The sequence below is a fragment of the Solanum stenotomum genome, chromosome 3, assembly GCF_019186545.1.
Source record: "Solanum stenotomum isolate F172 chromosome 3, ASM1918654v1, whole genome shotgun sequence".
NCBI classification, from domain to species: Eukaryota; Viridiplantae; Streptophyta; class Magnoliopsida; order Solanales; family Solanaceae; genus Solanum; species Solanum stenotomum.
The window spans coordinates 59,690,547-59,713,157 of NC_064284.1; the positions used below are offsets into that span (position 1 = coordinate 59,690,547).

General features: G+C 36.4%; 2 protein-coding genes across 2 annotated transcripts in view; one reads left to right on the forward strand and one right to left on the reverse strand.

Moving 5' to 3' along the window:
* The window catches only part of LOC125859849 (uncharacterized), a 662,179-nt gene that overhangs the window by 400,033 nt on the left and 239,535 nt on the right, over positions 1–22,611 (forward strand). The window lies entirely within an intron of this gene.
* Positions 10,611–16,025, reverse strand: LOC125859106 (uncharacterized). The gene is made up of 4 exons (XM_049538830.1): positions 15,458–16,025; positions 15,020–15,139; positions 10,958–10,974; positions 10,611–10,760 (listed from the first exon to the last, which is right to left on the reverse strand). The coding sequence occupies exons 1-4, from the start codon at positions 16,023–16,025 to the stop codon at positions 10,611–10,613; spliced, it is 855 nt and encodes a 284-aa protein (XP_049394787.1).

Sequence of the window (22,611 nt, forward strand, 5' to 3'; positions counted from 1 at the left end):
TCCAGTATTTGGACGAGCAGACCGGTAAGATTCAACAGGTTTTTCAGGAATTTGTTTATGATAATTTACCTTTATATTGTAACCATTGTAAGCATCAAGGTCATGATGAAAACATTTGTCGATTGATTTTGAAAAAGAATCAAGATAATTATCACAAAGATAATGAACTGGTTGGAGATGAACAATTCAAAGGTGAGAAATTTCAAGGTGATTTGAGACAAATTTTAAATGAGAAGAGGGGACTAGCAAACATAGATCAAAGTATTGATGATAATACTCAAGTTGCAAAAGCAAATAATAATGAAATAACAATTGTGGAAGCCATTAAAAATAATGGAGATCGAGTAGTTGATACTTGTGTCCAAGATGATACTTTGGTTTTGAGTGCAAAGGATGATGTTACTAGTGATTCGATGTTTCCCGTGATTAATTTGGAGTCTGATCTAGCTTTGAATCCTAAACTACCTACTGTTGGTGTTTTATCTGGGAAATATCCTAGTTTGGCTATGATTCAAGATTTTGGCCATGCTAATAAGATGCAACATTGTGAAGAGAATTTGGATCAAATTTTCGAATCTGGTGGTACATGCGATCATGACTTCACTTTGAAGGACAATGATAAGGGAGACTGGACTGAACTACCAAGCAAAACATTTTTTCCAGGTAACACCAAACTACAACAACTAGATTGCACTAACCCACCACGCAAGGAGCAAATGATAAATTGTGAAGATAAAGTATCAAGGAAGATTGTGTGCTCTAACATCTTTGATGCCCTAATGATCAATTCTGATCAAGAGCTCCATGTTTTGTCCACTCCAATTCTTCAAGTTTCTAATCCAAAAACTACTCAAATAATCAAAGAGTCACATGCCACAATGTTGAATAAAGAAAACCCAATGATCAAATCACATTCCAAAAGGAATGACAAAAGTTTGGTGAAGGAAACGAGTGATTCTAGATGGGCAAATTTAGTTGATGAAGAGGAGCATGCACCTATAAGGAGTAAGTTAAGTCCTCAAGCTCCCATATTTGTGCCTTCAAGTAAGGCAAATCCATTTATGGCAGAGACAATTGATAACTCCAAAAAGATCTCGACCATTAACACCAAGGTATTGGAAATAAGCCATGAGCCAGAAGCTGAAGTTTCAAGATGTAGTCCAACTGCAACTTATGATAGTGACTTGGGCAGTGAAATGTTTGACGAAGATGATGAGGATGATATGTTAGACATACTATTTGATAAGGTAGCCAAGGATGGAGATCTCTCGCCTAGGCAACAAAGAAGTGGAAACAACAAAAACAAAAAGAAGACACATGAAAGGCAACATAGTTGGGATGGTAAGGTGACTGAGGAATTTATTCCAAGGCACCTACCAATGCGATTAGCAAAGAAAAATCATATGACAGTTTCAACAACAACACGATCCAAAAAGAAGTGATGAACTATCAAGTTTTTTGGACATATTTGATGAAGAAGACAAGAGGGAAATACTTCAGGTTACTTTACACGAGCAATCCATCTCTTTTAATTCTTACATATATAAAATGAAGTTTGAGGTTGATAACCTAGCTTTATTCTTAGATTTTATATTTTTGCATCACTTAAGCATCCTCATTTGTAGTANAATCACATTCCAAAAGGAATGACAAGAGTTTGGTGAAGGAAACGAGTGATTCTATATGGGCAGATTTAGTTGAGGAAGAGGAGCATGCACCTACAAGGAGTAAGTTAAGTCCTCAAGCACCCATATTTGTGCCTTCAAGTAAGGCAAATCCATCAATGGCAGAGACAATTGATAACTCCAAAAAGATCTTGACCATTAACACCAAGGTATTGGAAATAAACCAGCCAAAAGCTGAAGTTTCAAGACGTAGTCCAACTGCAACTTATGATAGTGACTTGGGCAGTGAAATGTTTGACGAAGATGATGATGATATGTTAGGCATACTATTTGATAAGGTAGCTAAGGATGGAGATCTCTCGCTTAGGCAACAAAGAAGTGGAAGCAATAAAAACAAAAAAGAAGACACATGAAAGGCAACATAGTTGGGATGGTAAGATGATTGAGGAATTTATTCCTAGGCACCTACCAACACTACTAGCAAAGCAAAATCATATGACAGTTTCAACAACAACACGATCCAAAAAGAAGTGATGAACTATCAAGTTTTGTTGGACATATTTGATGAAGAAGACAAGAGGGAAATACTTCAGGTTACTTTACACGGGCAATCCATCTCTTTTAATTCTTACATATATAAAATGAAGTTTGAGGTTGATAACCTAGCTTTATTCTTAGATTTTATATTTTTGCATCACTTAAGCATCCTCATTTGTAGTATCATCACAGAGTGTATTATAAACTCTATGATGATCATAAAATATTTAGTTTTCTCTAGCTCTTATTTTCTTCATTCTTGTTAATTAGTAGAGGTTCGTTACCTCATTAAGATTAGTAAGGTAAGGCCTACCTCCCTTGCTTGTACTCTTCTCTTTGAGATCCTTTTCTCTTTATTAATAAAACTAGCCCTAGGCACACCTTGCCTAGCGGAATTGCTTAAAAAAAAATATGTTAGTGATTGAACATTTTAATATTATTTTTCTTATTAAATTTGCTCATTATTTTGGTGTCTTAATATTGCCTAATTACTCATGAATTGGCTTTTGTGATGCAGATTGAAACACTTTATCAGGTGATTCATGCTCTACCACTGGTTATGTCTTTACTTTAGGTGGTGGTGGTATTTGTTGGAGATCATAAAAAAAGCAAACTATAATTGTTAACTCTACTATGGAGGCTGAACTAATTGCTTTAGCTTCAGCTAGTGAGGAAGCGAATTGGTTAAGAGATTTACTGTTTCAAATACCTTATTTTGAAAAATCAATCTCTCCTATTTTAATACATTGTGATAGCACTGCTGCGATTGGTAGAGTTCAAAACCGTTATTACAACGGTAAATCCAGACCTATAAGGAGGAAACACAGTAATGTAAGATCGTATTTGACAAATGGTACCATTAATGTTGATTATGTCAAATCTTGTGATAATTTTGCAGATCCTGCTCTTACGAAGGCCTTAACGAGAGAAAAGGTCTGGAGCACATAGAGGGGGATGGGATTGAAGCCTATAAATCCTTGAGTCATATATGAGGAAACCCAACCTGGGGACTAGAGATCCTATAACCAGGTTCAAAGGGAAAAACTAATCATATGATGACTTGTTGTGAAAAATGCACTATCTTTTTATTCCCTCCCTATGATGTGAGTGCATTGTTTCCTGTAGTTTGTGAAGGTTGAGTTGATAAAACTCTTAATGAATATCTGTAGCCCGTATGGGTGGAGTGTTAAGCTTACAGGAGCACTCTTGACAGATTTCACCTATGTGATGTGTGGAAGTAGGTCACTTCCTATGAGAATTGGGCTTATTCTCAAAAGCACTCATGAAATCGGGATAGCACATTGCCACAACGTGCTGAGTTTAAAGCTCATGTCAACACCTTGATTATTATGTGTGACCAGTGATATTTTATTTCCCTTAAGTAGTCATAGTTCAAGTCTGAGACCACTACGTCTCTGGAGTAAAAGTTACTGTTTCACTAAGTGGAGGTTCAATGCAGAGCACACCTTCATTATGCATAGTAGTCTTCCTTCAGCTGATATACTCTCTTGTCTAATATTAAAATGAATGGGAGATTCATTTTAATATTATTTTTCTTATTAAATTTGCTCATTATTTTGGTGTCTTAATATTGCCTAATTACTCATGAATTGGCCATTGACTTAGTGATCATAAAATGCTGGCAAAAACATTCTAGTGAACGTTGGAATTGGGCATCATGTTCATTTGCCGTTGGAGGCATTTGTTACACTCTATTTATTTTCATTCTTTATTCCTCCATTATACTTTGTAACCTATGTAACTCCTAAGACAATTATTTTCACTATTTACTATTCCATTATCTTCCTATATATTGCTAGGAAGACTTCTTCTAGTATAAATAGTGATGATCTTCATTTGGATTGGGATACACAACACACAAGAAAAATATAGAGTGAAAGAGTTAGTCAAAAAAGAGAGTTCTTATTAGTTGAAGGGAGATATTCTTTTTGTGGAGCTTTGAACTCAACTCTTGTCCAGAGTTGTTGAGTTAAATATTGTGAATAGGCTGTTGTATCCTGGAGGAGACAAGTCAAGAAGGACTACTACTGGACCAGTGAAAAACATTTGTTGCAGTGAGCTTGAATCTCCATAAAGAGAGCAAGATATCCGTGCCTCAGCCTGAAGAGATTTATTTCTTCATTTTATTTTCAATTGTAATCTTGCATTTTTTTGTTATTTTGTAATTTTTCACTAACAATATATATATATATATATATATATATATCCTAAACCTATCTTATTAGATACATATTACTATCATATATATATATTAATATTATATCTACTTCCAAATAATTACATATATTAGCATTTTAAATATTTTATACCATATATTATTGAATGTAATACCCACATTCCTCAAAATTTAAATTGATTAGTTATCTCCTTGATTTACTCTTTTACTCCAAATCAACCACTCTCTCTTTATTCTCCCCTCCCATATTTATCACTCAATTATCTCTCATTCTTTTTGATTCAAGAATTTCACCATACAATTTCTTTTCAACAACGGCTAATCCACACTTTTCTTCTCAAGATATCATCACCATGACCAACAAAATCTCCTGAACTTAAACCTTACTTTGTATTGTTCCTTTCTAACGAGACCAAATCGAAGTAACTATTATAAAGAAAGCTTTCAAGTTATTTAGTGGATCGGCCAAACAGTTCACATTCATTGTCGAAGACTCCACAAACTCTTTATTACCGAAGCTATGAATTCTTTGGATTTTCAAGTATATTTTTGATAAATTCAAGGTGGTATGTTGTATTTTTATTAACTAATTATTTTCGCTGTAGGCTGCGATAGAGATACAATTGAGAGAAAGATTAAACATGATTTCTTATTTATGTATCTGAAATTAATGTTATGTATCTCAGTCTTAAAAGTTTTGAATCTTGTTATTAGATGTATCTGTTGTATTTAAACATGTTAATGTATCTTTTTCTTTTTCATTATATATGCAATAAGTCTTCATATATCTATTAGGTATATACGTGTAACTGTATCTAATGAAGAATTTATCAACATGGTAGACATTAACTTCTGATATATTTCTGAATTGTATCTATCAAGAATATGAGTATCTGGTCATCTACATGTATCAAGAACATGGATTCTTTCATATCTAGATATGCTCGTAAATGAATTTTGGCTTATAAATTGTACGTGTATCTACATACTAGATACATATATATGATACACATATATTTATTGTATAGTAGATACATATGTATTTGAATGATTCATCCTTAGATATTGTCATTACATACATTTCTATATACATATGTATCTAACGAATATAATTCAGATAAATGATCATGTATAATAGATAAAACTGTACTTATGGAAATCATTCTAAAAAAACTTTTAGCATTCTAAATTTTTAGTGATATGACAAGCCACATGGGACTAATCCCTCCACCTAAGCGTTGCTAACTAGAATTCACTACAAAAGAACTTGACGTTTAGCAGCGACAAAGTCGCCACAAAATCCCGAAATATTGTCACTAAAGGTTGGTTATGAGTGATTTTTAGTGGCGACTAAGGTTGCAACACCCATTCGCTAGTAAAACTTACTTTTTCAACAAAAAAAATATGATAATTAATTTTCAGTTGCAACCTAATTTTCTAAAATAAATAACTTGCACTATCAATATTTAAAACATTCAATATTATTACGAAAATCATCAAAATTACTTCTCAATTCAAATATCCTCTTACATAATGCATCATTGTATATTTTATACATTTACATATGACATAAAAATAAAATATACAGTGTATTCAAATTCCTCCTTAATCGAATCATTTTTGATTTTTTTGAAAGAAATGAAGGAAAAAAATACACAAAATCAGAATTTAATGTTATAAAACCTTTAGTGACGATATTCTAAGCTTTTGTGGCGGCTGTTATTGCCGCTAAAGGTCTAATTCTTTTGTAGTGAATCCTAGTTGGGTAGTTGGCAACACTTAGGTGGAAGGATTAGTCCCACGTGACTTGCCATGCCAATAAAAATTTGGGGTGTTAACTCTTGAGGGTATTTGTGGTCTCTTAGAATAACGGCAGATGCATTTTTAATCCCAAAATATAACGAAGGATATAAATGGTCTATTTCGCATAATTCAGAGGCAATTTTGACCCTTTTTCGTTATTATTTTAATTATAACAAGAAGGGGAGAATATGTTGGCGACAACAACCAAAAGGCATTCAATTTTCACCAGGTACAACTTTACCCAGATCTCTGAATATGTGAAATTGAGCTATGATGTAGGTGTATGAAGTACCCCTCCGTCCCATTTTATATGTCATCCCTTTTTATAAATAGCTGAACCACAATATTTGTCATTTTATAAAATTTGTGCATAAATTATCATATTTTGCCTATTATACCATTGATAGAATAGTTAATTAATCTTGTCATTTATTAATAAAGTTGACTTAAGAAAACATTAAATAAGGGCAGAAGGGTATAGTTACATCATTTCTTAATGCAAGTGCACAATAAAAATGTGACATATAAAATGAGACGGAGGAAGTAGTATTTATGTTTGGATGAGAAGATGTGGTTTCAAGAGGTTACAGATTAATGAACAAATAAAGTTAGTGGACAAATAATAATTGAGTAATGATTTTATTATGATTTAGAGATGAAAAAAAGATGTAAATGGGGTTAGATTTAAATGTAAGGATCAATGGGTGTTTTGGTTTCATGGTTGTCGCCACTAGTTTCGTAACCAGTTGGCTTCAATTTTAATTAAGTATTATTTTGTTGTCATATTATAAATTAAGTTTTGATATATTGAGATAAGTAATTAAATATTGGTGTATTATATTATATGAATACCATTATAATTTAATATTTAGAGGAATTAAGATTTAACCTTCAAGCGAATACGAGTCTTGACATGTTTATTGATAGCAAGATTAGGAAATTGATTATAGAATTGAGCGTGTTTACTTACAAATTATGTGACTTGATTTATTGAGAACAATTTGAGGTATTGAAGAAATGAAATGAACTGGTAAACGTGTCAATTGCACTGGTTCTGAGATATGATTATGACAAGTGTTATGTGAATTGAGAAAGAGTAATGAATTAAAGAGAACGTACCATTTCAAGGGACATGTCGCGCGCCGCGACGAATCTTATGATTCAAGGGACGTGTCGCACGCCACGAAAGATTCTATTATTGAGGGACGTATCCCACACCGCGATGGATTCTATTATTAAGGAACATGTCACACGCTGTGCCATATTCTATTAATGAGGGACGTGCCACACGCCGCGACATATTCTATTATCGAGTGACATATGCCACGACAGATGCATGGACTGATAAGTCCTCCATGAATCCCGAACTCAGAGACATCAGGTGTGTATCAATAGGTCAGACTTGCATCACCATATATAGTTGACACTGCATTTCATTCATTGCATATCAATTTCATTTGTGAACTTGTGAGTACCTTTTTGTGGAACTTGTGATTGATGAACTTGATCACGTGTGTTGCTGATCTATTATTGTTGGAGTGTTGTTATTGAGTTGTGTGCTACGTAAATTGTGAACTGCTAGGTTGGATTGATTTTATGCAGTTTGTAGTTGTGGAGGCTCGGTTGGAGTGGTAGGAGTACCCGTTTCTATATCCTTAACTTTGTGTTTAGGAGTTTGCTTACTCAATATCGTGTGGTTGGTACTAACCCCTTGCTTCTACAAAAATGATACCTACCCATTTTTGCACCTATTCAATCGTAGTTTTACAAAATCCTCACACCCAGGATGTTGTGGAGACGTAAGGAAAGTACCCATGCTACGTTTTTCTATCAAGTTAACAACCTATTGTCAACCACCCCCGAAAACTGTTTCTAAGCAATTGAATAGAAGCATGCAATCGTAGTTAATCAAGTATTGAAGTATAGAGTGTAAGGAACGAGATATTTACCTTAGAATTGACGTCCGGACCAATTGAACAGAGAGAGTTTTGAGAAATTTGAATAAGGAAAAAGGGAGAAATGAGGAAACTGTTCCTCATTCCCCCTTTTACTATTTTCCAATCTCCTGCTTTAGTGGGAGATGTCGCGCCACAGCGGCCCCGCCTCAACGGGAGGGATGCCAACTTGGCGGGACAAGCTATGAAATTTAAGGACGCCTTGGTTTCTTCGTGTGTTGCCTCAATTTTCTTTTAAGTCCTTGGGTATAGTAACCTTCTTGTGACAAATATTTGAAAAATCACCATTCTTCGTGGTTTCGTGATGGTCTCTTTTCGTTAGTTAGAACTACTCTAAAAATCAGAGCATGTGATGTTTCGTGAACTAGTCGTTTGGGGACAAAACGAGGGGTAAATTGGTATCTATTGTAACGACCCGAATCGTCGTTATTTAGGTAAAACGAAAGGTGGGGAAAAATTTGGGTCCACTGTCCCGCCAGAGAGGGACAGATCCCGTTATGGTGGCAGTGCCACAATAGGGTAAGTCGCCGCCAGGGAGGGATATGCGAGACAAAATATAAATAACGTGAAATCCTATTTACTCCTTCTTTCTAAAATACCTAATTTAGACATAAAACACCCCAGAAACACTCCAAAAGCCTTCCTAAGCTTGGGAAACAAGAAGAAAGAGAATTCTAGTGAGGGGATGTCAATAGAGTGCGGATTTTGGCCAAGAATCGTCGACTCGTCATTGGAAAGCCGGATTTGGAGCTTCAACCCCTTTACAACTGCTTGACACCCAGGTAGGCTAGGTTTATTTAATTGAGTAGTTATAAATTTGTGCTTGCTGCGTAGTATATTGTTAATCGTTAGTAGAATGTATGTGTATACCGTTGTGCATGTCACACCCTGAGCCTACACCTTGGACGTGGTCGGCACTCGAGAACCATTGCTGGCCCCAAGCGAACCCTTAGCCTGACTTACTTACTTAGTGGAAGACTTAGACATAAGAAAGAGAATCCAAATACAAGATAACTTAACATGTATCAAACTGAACTCAAATGTTTTAAAAATAAACATTTTAACTTTGCCAAAATGGCAACTCAAATCTGAACATAAGCCAATAACAAAATGATGACGAATGAACTAACATCTAACTGACTATTTATGAAGCCTCTAAAACAACTGAGATGGATATCGAGATAGCCCCACAACATCCTAATGAGCTAAAATGATAAAGTAATGAAAAAGGGGGATCCTCCGGAATGCAAGGAGGCTCACCAACAACTCTAAAGCTCAATTGGCTCAACCATGCACTGGATGCTGATCCTAGTTACCTGCGTCTGCATCATAATTAGATGTAGGCCAACTGGCATCAGTACATTGAATGTACGAGTATGCGAGTTGGAATGCTAAACATAACTTAAGCTTGAAAAGAAACTGAAGAACTTACCTGGCTCAACTCAACTCAATATAACTGAACTCATTTCCATATAAAGCAGTTTAAAACAAGTGCAATATAATGAAAAGTTGTTTAAAACATGATGTCAATTCTGTATGTATGCAAAGATACACTAAAACTCTGAAATGTATGTAAAAATACAAATAACTGTGTATATAAGAATACAATTAACTTATGTTGGAGTTTATCTAACCGACAACCATCACTTAAGAGCTATAGTGATGATACAGCGTGTTACCTCATGTTGCCAAGACATCCTATACCTTGTCAAAGGTATATAACCTGAACTACTAAGTGGATCCACTAGTCTATGATAAAAAGCACTAAGGGTTCATCTAAAAAGTATGACCCTTTTCTACCCATGATAGCTACATGGTTTATGGGGGTTGTGGTTTCTCTGAACGCTCCCCCATATCGATGCTCAATACTACTCCCAAAATATGATACTAGCTCTTTATGTTTAAAAACATACTTCTTCTATGATTTGACATTAGTGCTCAAAAACTTAGCTCAAAGTCTATCTTGGAAATCAAAGTTTCCTCTCTTGCTTCATTTAGAAAGCGATTACTCTTTTCTGAAAACTAGCCCGAAGGCCCTTTGGAAATCGAGGTTTCCTTTCTTGTTTAAATGTGAAAACATTTAAAACCCTTTGGGAATACATTGTCCCCGTATACTTTTGAAGAAATGGACTTCAAACTTTACTCTTTACTATTTACTCAACTTGAACTTTAAGTCTTAAAACAAAGTTAAAACATTTGGAAAAGACTTTTGGATAACTCTAAGAACTTCTCTTGACTTTGATCTTAACTGCTCTTGACTTGACTCTTAACTAGTCCTTGAATTGAATTATGGATTGAAGGATTTTGATTTATGATAGGAAGGATCACATGATGTTTAAGAATGATCTTAAATAGTTAAACATGAGAAAAGTCATGAAATCACCGTCTTGGAACAAGTCCGTGACGCAGAGGTGTTTTAAATAATTACTTGCGAAATTAAATTTTGAGACAGAGGAGTCCGTGTCTTAATCGTGACGCGGAGAAACTTTTTGGTCACTGGGGAGCTAGTCCGCGACGCGGACTTGCGTGCCAGATCACACTCGACTTTTTCCTTCTCCGTTTTACAACCCCAATTTGCCTAAACTCGACTATCATTCTCAAATTCATTTTAGATTTCGATACCCAGCATATGTACTCAAGAACCTAACTCAAAACAACTCTAAAACTTAACGTAAAGATCTCAGAAACTCCTCAATTCAGCCCAATTCAAGAACAATATTCAAATTCAAGAATATATGTCAAAAACATCAACTTTCAAACTCTTTTAGGATGAATTTCGCTAAACTAAACATGTTTGGCGCATGGGTGAATGAACCCAACGCTATGAAAGACTCACATACCTTGTAAGATGAATTCCCTGGCAAATCCACAACCAAAATCAATCGTTTTTACGAACCTTAAGCTTTTCCTCTCATTTCTCCTCTTTTTCTCTTTTCTCCAAGCCCTAGCGTGAATTTCCAATTGACTAAACTGATCTCATTCTTATTTGACCCCTTAATTAATTCACTAAAACTAATTAAATTAATTGGGTAAGGAAAAGACTAATCTACCCTTAAAAAATCCGGATTAGACTTTCCTTAACCGCACAACCCAACTTCCAAAGGGCATATCTCACTCATACTAACTCAGAATTGCGCAAACTCAATGACATTGGAAAGATCATTCGAAGAGATTTCCAAAAATATCTGGAAGTACACCTAACTCATCCGGAGCTAAGAGTTATGGCCGTTTGAAGTTGACCAAAACTCAACTTTTCCTAACAAACAAATTTTCTAGATTTTCATTCTTTCCAAAAATGGCTATTTCCAATTATTAGCTTCTTCCTAGTTATTTCAATTGCGAGATGTTGCAATATCTCCCCCTTGGGAGCATTCGTCCTCGAATGAGATTACTCTTACTATGCTAAGGGTGTAATATCAAGTTCAAACACCCAACAAGCAAATGTAACAAACAAGATGCTTACTCATAATTTAAAGAGTACTAAGAAGAGAATTAGTACCTTGGTCTGCTCTTTCTCCGGACTCTAAGAGATGTGGATATCTCCTATTAATGTCCTCTTTAGCTTCCCAAGTAGCTTCCTCAATAATTTGATTCCTCCAAAGGACTTTGACTAATGCTACCTCTTTTGTTCTCAACTTGCGAACTTGGCGATCTAGAATCTGAACAAGAATCTCCTCATAAGATAAGTTATCCTTGATCTCAATTTTTTTAGTTGGTATGATCAATGAAGCATCGCCCATGCACTTCTTCAACATGGAGATGTAAAACACCGGATGAACCGTGGCTAACTCTTGTGATAGCTGTAACTCATAAGCTACATTGCCAATTCTCTTGGATATTTGATAAGGTCCAATATACCGGGGACTAAGTTTCCCCTTTTTACCAAACCTCATAACACCCTTCATGAGTGAAACTTTTAGATATACCCAATCATCTACTTCGAACTCTAACGCGCTTCTCCCAACATCAGTGTAGGATTTCCGGCGACTCTGCGCCATATTCAACCTCTCTTGAATTACTTTCACCTTTTCCATAACTTGATGAACTAGATATGGTCCTATCAACCCTGCCTAACAAACTTCAAACCATCCAATAGGAGATCTGTATCTTCTCCCATAAAGAGTTTCATATAGAGCCATCTGGATGTTAGAATGGTAACTATTGTTGTAAGCGAACTCGATGAGAGGTAGATGATCATCCCAATTACCGTTGAAATCGATCACGCACTCCCTCAACATATCCTCTAAATTCTAGATAGTGCGCTCTACTTGCCCATCTGTCTGAGGATGAAATGCGGTAATTAAGTTCACCTTTGAACCCAAACCTTTTTGGAATGACTTCCAAAATGTGTAGTAAATTGTGCACCTCTGTCTTAAATAATGGAGACTAGGACTCCATGAAGTCTTACCACCTCCTGATTAGATAACCTGGCATAATCTTCTGTTGAATGAGTAGTCTTCACCGGCAAAAAACAGGCAGATTTTGTCATTCTGTTGACAATCACCCAAATAGAATCATGTTGCTTGCGAGACCTTGGTAAACCTGTGATGAAATCTATATTAATCATCTCCCACTTTCATTCTGGAAGTTCTATAGTCTGAGCCAAGCCACCGGGCCTTTGGTGCTCTACTTTAACTTGTTGGCAATTTGGGCACTTAGCAACAAATTCTGCAATGCCCTTCTTCATACTATTCCACTAATACACCTCTTTCAAATCACGATACATCTTTGTGGAACCCAAATGAATGGAATATCTGGAGCTATGAGCTTCCTCCATGATCCTCTCTTGGAGTCCATCCACTATTGGTACACACAATCTACCTTGATATCTTAGTACGCCATCTCCCCCTTGTTCAAAAGCTAATACTTTTTGCTTATGGACATTTGCCTTCAATACAAGCAAAATAGGGTCTTGGTCTTGCTTGCCTTTTACTTATGACACTAATGATGGTTCAGCCCCATTCATCACCACTATTTCTCCTTCTGTGGAATCCATGAGCCTGACTCCCAGCACCCAAGTCTATGCACATATTTTGCTAACTCTCTCTTTTCTTCCTCAACATGGGCGGTACTACCCATAGACAACCTGCTTAAGGCATCAGCAACAACATTAGCCTTACCTGAGTGGTAAATAATACTCATGTCATAATCCTTGAGTAATTCTAACCACCTTCTCTATCTGTGATTGAGTTCTTTCTGAGTAAACACATACTGGAGGCTGTTGTGATCAGTGAATACATCAACATGAACACCATACAAATAATGATGCCATATCTTCAAAGCGAATACTACAGCAGCCAACTCTAATTCATGGGTTGGGTAGTTCTTCTCATGAACTTTCAACTGTCTGGAGGCATAAGCTATAACCTTGCCATTCTGCATTAATACACAACGCAAACCAATTCTAGATGCGTCACAATACACCAAAAAATCTTGCGTGCCTTCTGGTAAGGTCAATACTGGGGCAGTAGTTAACCTCTTTTTCAATTCCTGAAAGCTTTTCTCTCAAGCTTCAGACCATTGAAACGTAACTGTCTTCTGAGTCAATTTGGTCAAAGGGGACGAAATAGACGAGAACCCCTCTATGAAGCTTCTATAATATCCAACCAAGCCCAAGAAACTCTTAATATCAATCGGAGATGTGGGTCTAGGCCAACTTTGCACTGCCTCTATCTTTTGGGTATCAACTCGAATTCCATCACCGAAAACTATGTAGCCCAAGAACGCCACAGACTCAAGCCAAAACTCACATTTTGAGAACTTAACATACAACTTCTTATCTTTCAAAGTCTGAAGAACTATTCTGAGTGGCTAGTATGATCTTCTTCATTCCTTGAATAGATTAGTATGACATCAATGAAGACGATAACAAACATATCTAAATAAGGTTTGAAGACTCTATTCATAAGGTTCATGACGCTGCAGGTGCATTAGTCAAACCGAACGACATGACCAGAAACTCATAATGACCATAATGGGTCCTGAATGCTGTCTTGGGAATATCACATTCCCTTACTTTCAATTTATAGTAGCCAGATCTGAGGTCTATCTTCGAAAAACAAGAAGCACCTAAAGTTGATCGAAAAGATCATCAATTCTTGGAAGAAGATACTTGTTCTTGATGGTAACCTTGTTTAACTGACAGTAATCAATACACATCCTAAGGGAACCATCTTTCTTTCTCACAAATAAGACCGGAGCACCCCAAGGTGAGACACTTGGTCGAATAAAACCTTTATCTAGGAGATCATTTAACTGCTCTTTAAGCTCTTTCAACTCTGATGGTGCCATTCTATACGGCAGAATAGAGATATGACGAGTATCTGGAAGAAGATCTATACCGAAGTCTATCTCTCTCTTAGGAGGGACTCTGTGAAGATCATCTGGAAAGACTTTTGGAAACTCTTTTACTATAGGAACTGACTGGATATGAGGTATCTCAACAATAGAGTCATTAACTCGGACTAAGTGATAGACACACCCTTTAGAAACTAACTTCGTTGCCTTAAGGTACTAAATGAAACGACCCTTAGGCGCTGCTGAATTACTTTTCCACTCTAAGACTGGCTCATTTGGAAACTGGAACTTGACAACTCGAGTTCTACAATCAACTGAGGAATAACAGGCATGAAGTCAGTCCATACCAAGAATGACATCAATATCTATCATATCTAACTCAATTAAATCAGCCATGGTACAATTGTGATTGACGGAAATGAGACAATCACGATAAACTCTTAATGCTAGAATGGACTCACCAACAAGTGTAGAAACACTGAATGGTTCACTAAGTTGCTCAGGAATAATATCAAAATTCATAGTAACATATGGAGTTACAAAGGACAAATTCTCTCCTGGGTCTAGCAAAGCATAAAAAGTAAAGTTAAAGACTTGGATCATACCAGTGACAACATCTGGCGAATCCTTTTGCTCTTGGTGACTGTTGATAGCATATAAGCGGTTTGTTCCTCCGCCAGTACTGGAAGAAGTCCCTTTAGGTGCAGTTTTGTCTGGTGGAGCAACTGAAGAAGACTGGGCTCTATTGCCCCCATTACCATTACATTGCCTGTTCTTTGGACACTCTCGCATGAAATGCCTATTCTGACCACACTTGAAACAACCAGTGGAGCCCTCACGACAAGTACCTGAGTGGTTCCTACCTTACTTAGCGCATGCAGGAGGCCTACTACCCCCTTGTGCCATGCTACCCTGAGAATAATCAGGTTTAGCTCTGAAATTTTGACTATTGTACTCACCTTTGTTCTTAGGTGCAGGTGCACTAGCAAATGATAGAGCAGGTCCCTTCTGTTTATGTTGGAAGGATGACCAGTTGGCACTACTCTTCTGCTGCCCAGACTCATTCTCTGTCTTAACTCTCTTGTTCTTAAACTCTTCTCTATCCCTTAGCTTCTCTTCCTCAGCCTGCTGCACACATACCATTAACCTCGATATGTCCATGTCCCTAATTAGCATTGCAGCCCTACCTTCCTTACTAGACAAACGAGATAGCCCAACAACAATCAAGCTCATTTTACTCCTCATGTCCGCAACCATCTCTGGAGCATAACAGGATAATTGGGTGAACTTCAACCCATACTCATGAACACTTAGCGACTCCTGTTTAAGGGTAAGAAATTCTCGTACCTTAGCCTCCTTCAGTTCTCGAGGAAAGAAACACCCAAAGAAAGTCTCCTCAAAACAAGCCCAACTCGCAGGTGGTGCATCCTTAGATCTACCCTCTTTCCACTGATCAAACCAGGTCCTAGCAACATTCTTCAGTGGATATGCAGCTAGCACAACTCTCCTAGTATCAGCAATATGCATCACATTGAATACCTTTTTCAGTTCCTCAATGAAGTTCTTTGGATCCTCAATAATGCTTGAACTAGTGAAGCTAGGAGGATTCATCCTTAAGAACTCACGAATCCTTGAAGTGCCAGCTTCTTATTGTCGAGCTCCCCTTTGCTGCCCAACCTAGTTAGTCACAGCCTGACTTAGCATCCTGATTGCTTCCCTGAATTCAGCATTGGTAACTTCATCCTGAGGTTGCACTTCAGGTGCATTTAGTAACTCTTGTTCCTCAACATTGCGTCTATCAGGACAACCTCTGACAGCTCTTCGTGGAGGCATGATTATCTGAAAATATGCGCAAGCACAAATTAGAAGCTACTTTTTAGAGATCAAACTCCAACGCACGAAATGAGTGTGAAAGAAGTGAGAAATTTTCCTAAGTGTTGAAACCTCCTAATTATAGATGTGGCGCGCTTCACACTGATAACTAGGACTCTACAAACAGGGCATCATACACTCCCTAGGACTCTTGAACTCTTTGCTCTAATACCAAGTTTGTCACTCCCCGAGCCTACACCCTGGACGTGGCCGACACTCAAGAACCATTGCTGGCCCCAAGCGAACCCTTGGCCTGACTTACTTACTCAGTGGAAGACTTAAACATAGGAAAGATAATCCAAACACAAGATAACTCAACATGTCTCAAACTGAACTCATAATTTTTTAAAAATAAACATTTAACTTAGCCAAAATGGCAACTCAAATCTAAACATAAGCCAATAACAAAATGATGACGAATGAACTAACATCTAATTGACTATCTATGAAGCCTCTAAAATAACTGAGATGGTTGTCGGTACAGGCCCACGACATCCTAATGAGCTAAAATGATAAAGTGATTAAAAAAGGGGGATCCTCCGGAATGTAAGGAGGCTCACCAACAACTCTGAAGCTCAACTGGCTTAACCATGCACTGAATGCTAATCCTGGTTACCTGCGTCTGCATTATAATAGGATGCATGCCAACTGGCATCGGTACATTGAATGTACGAGTATGCGAGTTGGAATTCTAAACATAACTTAAGCTTGAAAAGAAACTAAAAACAAAACTGAAGAACTTACCTGGCTCAACTCAACTCAACATAACTGAACTCATTTCCATATAAAGCAGTTTAAAACAAGTGCAATATAAAGAAAAGGATTTTAAAACATGATGTCAACTCTGTCTGTATGCAAAGATACACTAAAACTCTGAAATGTATGTAAAAATACAAATAACTATGTATATAAGAATACAATTAACTTATGTGGGAGTTTCTCTAACCGACAACCATCACTTAAGAGCTATAGTGATGATACAACGTGTTACCTCATGCTGCCAAGGCATCCTATACCTTGCCAAGGGTATAGGACCTGAACTACTAAGTGGATCCACTAGTCTATGATAAAAAGCACTAAGGGTTCATCTAAAAAGTATGACCCTTTTCTACCCATGATGGCTACATGGTTTATGGGAGCTGTGGGTTCTCTGAATGCTCCCCCATATTGGTGCTCAATACTACTCCCAAAATATGATACTAGCTCTTTATGTTTAAAAACATACTTTTTCTATGATTTGACATTAGTGCTCAAAAACTTAGCTCAAAGGCTATCTTGGAAACCAAAGTTTCCCCTCTTGCTTCATTTAGAAAGCGATTACTCTTTTCTGAAAACTAGCCCGTAGGACCTTTGGAAATCGAGGTTTCCTTTCTTGTTTAAATGTGAAAACATTTTAAACCCTCTGGGAATACATAGTCCCCATATACTTTTGAAGAAATGGACTTCAAACTTTACTCTTTACTCTTTACTCTTTACTCAACTTGAGCTTTAAGTCTTAAAACAAAGTTAAAACATTTGGAAAAGACTTTTGAAAAACTCTAAGAACTTCTCTTGACTTTGATCTTAATTGCTCTTGACTTGACTCTTAGCTAGTCCTTGAATTGAATTATGGATTCAAGGATTTTGATTTGTGATAGGAAGGATCACATGATGTTTAGGAATGATCTTAAATAGTTAAACATGAGAAAAGTCATGAAATCACCGTCTTGGAACAAGTCTGCGACGCGGAGGTGTTTTAAATAATTACTTACAAAATTAAATTTTGAGACAGAGTAGTCCGCGTGTTAACCACGACGTGGAGAAACTTTTTGGTCACTGGGGGAGCAAGTCTACAACCGTGCCAGATCACACTTGACTTTTTCCTTCTCCGTTTTACAGCCCCAATTCGCCTAAACTCGACTATCATTCTCAAATTCATTTTAGATTCCAATACCCAGCATATGTACTCAAGAACCTAACTCAAAACAACTCTAAAACTCAACGTAAAGATCCCAGAAACTCCTCAATTTAGCCCAATTCAAGAACAACATTCAAATTCAAGAATACATGTCAAGAACATCAACTTTCAAACTCTTTTAGGACGAATTTCGCTGAACTAAACATGTTTGGCGCGTGGGTGAATGAACCCAACACTATGAAAGACTCACATACCTTGTAAGATGAATTCCTTTGCGAATCCACCACCAAAATCGATCGTTCTTGGCGAACCTTGAGTTTTTCCTCTCATTTCTCCTCTTTTTCTGCATTCTCCAAGCCCTAGCGTGAATTTCCAATTGACTAAATTGATATAATTTTGATTTGACCCCTTAATTAAATCACTAAAACGAATTAAATTAGTTGGGTAAGGAAAAGACAAATCTACCCTTCAAAAATCCGGATTAGACTTTCCTTAACCGCACAATCCAACTTCCAAAGGACATATCTCATTCATACTAACTTAGAATTGCGCAAACTCAACGGCTTTGAAAAGATCATTCCATGAGATTTCCAACCATATCTGGAAGTACACCTAACTAATTTGGAGCTAGGAGTTATGGCCGTTTGAAGTTGACCAAAACTCAACTTTTCCTAACTTACACAAATTTTCCAGATTTCCAAAAATGGCTATTTCCAATTATTAGCTTCTTCCTAGTTATTTAAATTGCGAGATGTAACAGTGCATATTGTAAAGGATGATTATGCTTGTAATCCTAAATGTTGCGTAAGAGGTGTACCTAAAATGGGAAAACCCCGCCCTAGGGTTAGGGTTAGGGTAGGTGATGGTTGTAATTCTATGATTGTGTGATGTATTCATGTTTTTGATTCATTATAAAGCATGTGTATATGCGAATGTTGCGTTATTGATCACACAAATTGTAAATGAGCATGAACGAATAACTATGTGCCATGAATCACTTCTTGATTGTATAATTATTGAGAATATACTTGTGATTGTGATTATGGTGTGATGATTGGATCATTTGCCAGGTTCTGGCATAACTAAATGGGATCGGTTGCCACATTCCGGCATAACTAACTGGGATCGGTTGCCACGTTCTAGCATAACTAACTGGGATCAGTTGCCATGTCCGACATAACTAACTGGGATTGGTTGCCACGTTCTGACATAAATATGGGATCGAGTACCACGTTCTGATATGCTAACAATTTGGGTTTGGGTCCCATGAGAGGACCATTCACTTGTTATTAATTGTATATTATTGATGATATGGAATGATACTTGCTCTGGAATTGATAAAAGGTTATGATGATCCACGTGTGATTATTCCACTATGTTGAGAACTGGTATGTGTTTGCGTATTGAATAATTTAAGAAGAGTATAGCCAAATTCGAAATGTGATTCAGTAAGTAGGGGACCATGGGTCCAAGAGTGCTATTGTGTAGTAAAAGGCTTGTCCGTATTCTTATAAGTTGAGAAGAGGGAGTAGTGTACATGAGGTAAATACCTAGGTAGTTCCTACCTTGAAAAAGGGGAATTGTGGTTAATTTTTAGGAAGTCTGGGCGTAGGGCATTGTGTGGTCTAAGGCTGAGTCGTAACGTGGAAAAAGAAAGGGTGCGTCTTGAGTGGTTAGTCGAAATGCTGGTAGTTGTGTTTATGGACTCTTCTTTGGGTTAGAATGGTAAAGCTATGATCAATAACCTAGTGAGTAGGTTGACTGAGACGAAGGTTAGTGGTAAGAGAACTAGTGTGATTTTGAGATATCCGAGAATTGTATAGGTGGAGGAATGAACGGTTTTACTTGCATGTTCTTACTAGTTGATTTCCTATATTATGTGGTGGGCGTCGGGTTGACCAATGATGCCTACTAGTACGTGTGGTTTGTACTGATACTAATCTTGCTATGCCTTTTGGCATAGTTTGGATGCAGGGTCGGTGATGTTTCATTAGGCGAAGACGAAGAAATCCCCAGCAGCTTTTATCTTTCCTTTCGCATGGTGGAAGCTGTGTCTTGTTAATGTTATTCCTTGTAATCTTAGAAGCTCTTGTGCCTGTTTAGACTAGATCCCTGGGGTGTTAATTTACTTTACAAGTGTTAACTCAAGTTGTTTAATACATTTATTTATAAAATCTTTTGAAATATATTTTATTCTCAGTTTTCCTTTATCTTTCGTATTGTTATAAGTCGTTGGGAATCGAGGGTTCTCCTACTTAGATGTTAGAATAGGTGTCCGCACGGTCCTGTGGGTTGGGTCGTGACATGGGGTTGAGATGGGGGTCGGATCTCAGGTCGAGGCCAAGTCTCGAGTTGGGGTTCAGGTTAGGGTTAGGGTCAAATGTCAGATCAATTATCTAGGAATTGATTTCCATGTTAGAAACTATTTTCCTAAAAAATATTTTCTACTCTCAAGCTAAAAAGAAAAGAGAGAGAAGAGAAATAAGGTTTCCATTCCTTTGGGTTGATTTTTAATTTTTGTGTAGGATTAAGATTTGACTCTTTTTTAATCGTTTTCCTTTTTCGGATTCTTATTACCAAAAATACAAACTTCCAAATAGGCACTTAACCTTTCTTTTTCCTTTTCGATTTTGGAATTCAATTTCCTACTTATTTGCCGGCTAAACTTATAATTATGGAAAGATAATTGCGACAGGTTTACAAACTATATCGTAATTTCCTTACAGAAAACAAGAAAAGTAAGGTTAGTTGGAGTTGAAACAAACCAATTTCCCACATAAATACTCATATATTAATGTACCCGAATTACATCTGAGAATTTGATTAACAAGGAAACATAAAACAATGATGCAAATTATGAATATCCAGAAATGGATGAGTATTTCTATTTTTACTCGGTTGATGGCGACTTGAATCGACACATAGAACAATTTGGTGTCTTTAGAAGCCATGTTTCAATGCAGCAAGAATGGAAACTATGTTTGCAAGGAATGTTGTATGCTTCTGAACCAGGTAAGTACCTGCTCATGCATATCAAACACTCATCTGTCAATTCGTTTTCAGTAAAATCTACTTTTTGTAAGTATTGCATAATTGATCTTACTACAGGCAATGACATGAATTCCCTCCTAGCTACCTCAACTAAAGAATTTATTAGTGCCCTTTCACAATCCTGATTGAAATAGGTTCTCCAATTAATTGTCTTCCTTACAATTCTTTCCCATAAATCATTTAGGAGTTGAAATTCTTCTTACAGAGACGATGAGTCGTCTTTTCCCAAATATCTCTTGATTTCATCGCGAACTTTATTTCAAAGTATTGCTGCAACGTTTTCATAATAATTTAAAAGCATATTCAGTTTGGTAAGTTTAAATTCTTGCAGAGGAACAAAGACTTTCTTAGCAAATATCAAGATGACACAAACAGTATCATCATCTTGAAAAGGAGGCGTAACGTTCTCAATTGTACGAATAAACTCCAAGATTTGTTGGATAAGAGCGTCTTTGCTCTCCAAAATTTTATAGCACCATCCCACTTAAACTTTTATAATGGATAAAGAAAATCAAATGCTGAAATGTCTTTGTCAATAATATCCAACGATAATGACTTGTATTTATAAGTACCACACGTAGCATTAACGTGGATCTCTTCAATAATGTTGCCACGACAAGTCTAAGCATGCTTAGCAATTAGATTAATCTCCAAACTAAAATTGTTACCTAAAATGGATGAACCAGCAGGAAGTCTTTTAGCATTACAAATATGGGGAAACACATATATTTCATTGACAATGGATGAATCCATTTGATGAAACTAATTAAAGGTTAAATGTTCCAATATGAAAATACGAAATCTTTTTATAAAATACTAAACTTTCAAATATGGTATTTTATTTATTACCATGACTCAACATATCAAGACCCATTATAGGTTGATATACATACATGCTATATATCGGTAAGCTCCATTATCTATATCTATATTATGGTAAGAACATGAAGATTTTACAAACAATGTTGATTGCTTTTCTCTTCATTAAAAATATTCAATAATAGATCAAATTGATGTTTAGTATTTTTCCTAACTAATTGTAATTTAATTATTACCCTATTATGTGGGATTTTGAAACTAATAGAAGATAAGACAATTAAAACTTTACCATATATAAATTCTTTATTAATTTAAACTATGTAAAATTGTTTACAACCACAAACAAAATATATTGCAACCACAAATAAAATATGAAGAAACATAACTTTATTGATAAATATGCAGGTACAATTCTATTCCTTCCTCGATTCTTCTAAGATTTATCCATGATTTGTGGGTCATTAGTGTGTATTTCTCGAACTAGGATGATTTGAATTTGATCTCTTTATGAATATTCTATGAATTTGTGGAATATTTGAGATGCCTTTACAAGGGAAT

Excerpts from the sequence above, each read along its gene's own strand:
- LOC125859106 (XM_049538830.1), bottom strand. The coding sequence starts at position 16,025 with ATGAATCCTCCTAGCTTCACTAGTTCAAGCATTATTGAGGATCCAAAG. Across the intron at positions 15,140-15,457 it reads TGAGTCTGGGCAGCAGAAGA|TTGCTCCACCAGACAAAACT; the intron begins GTAGTGCCAACT and ends AGTCTTCTTCAG.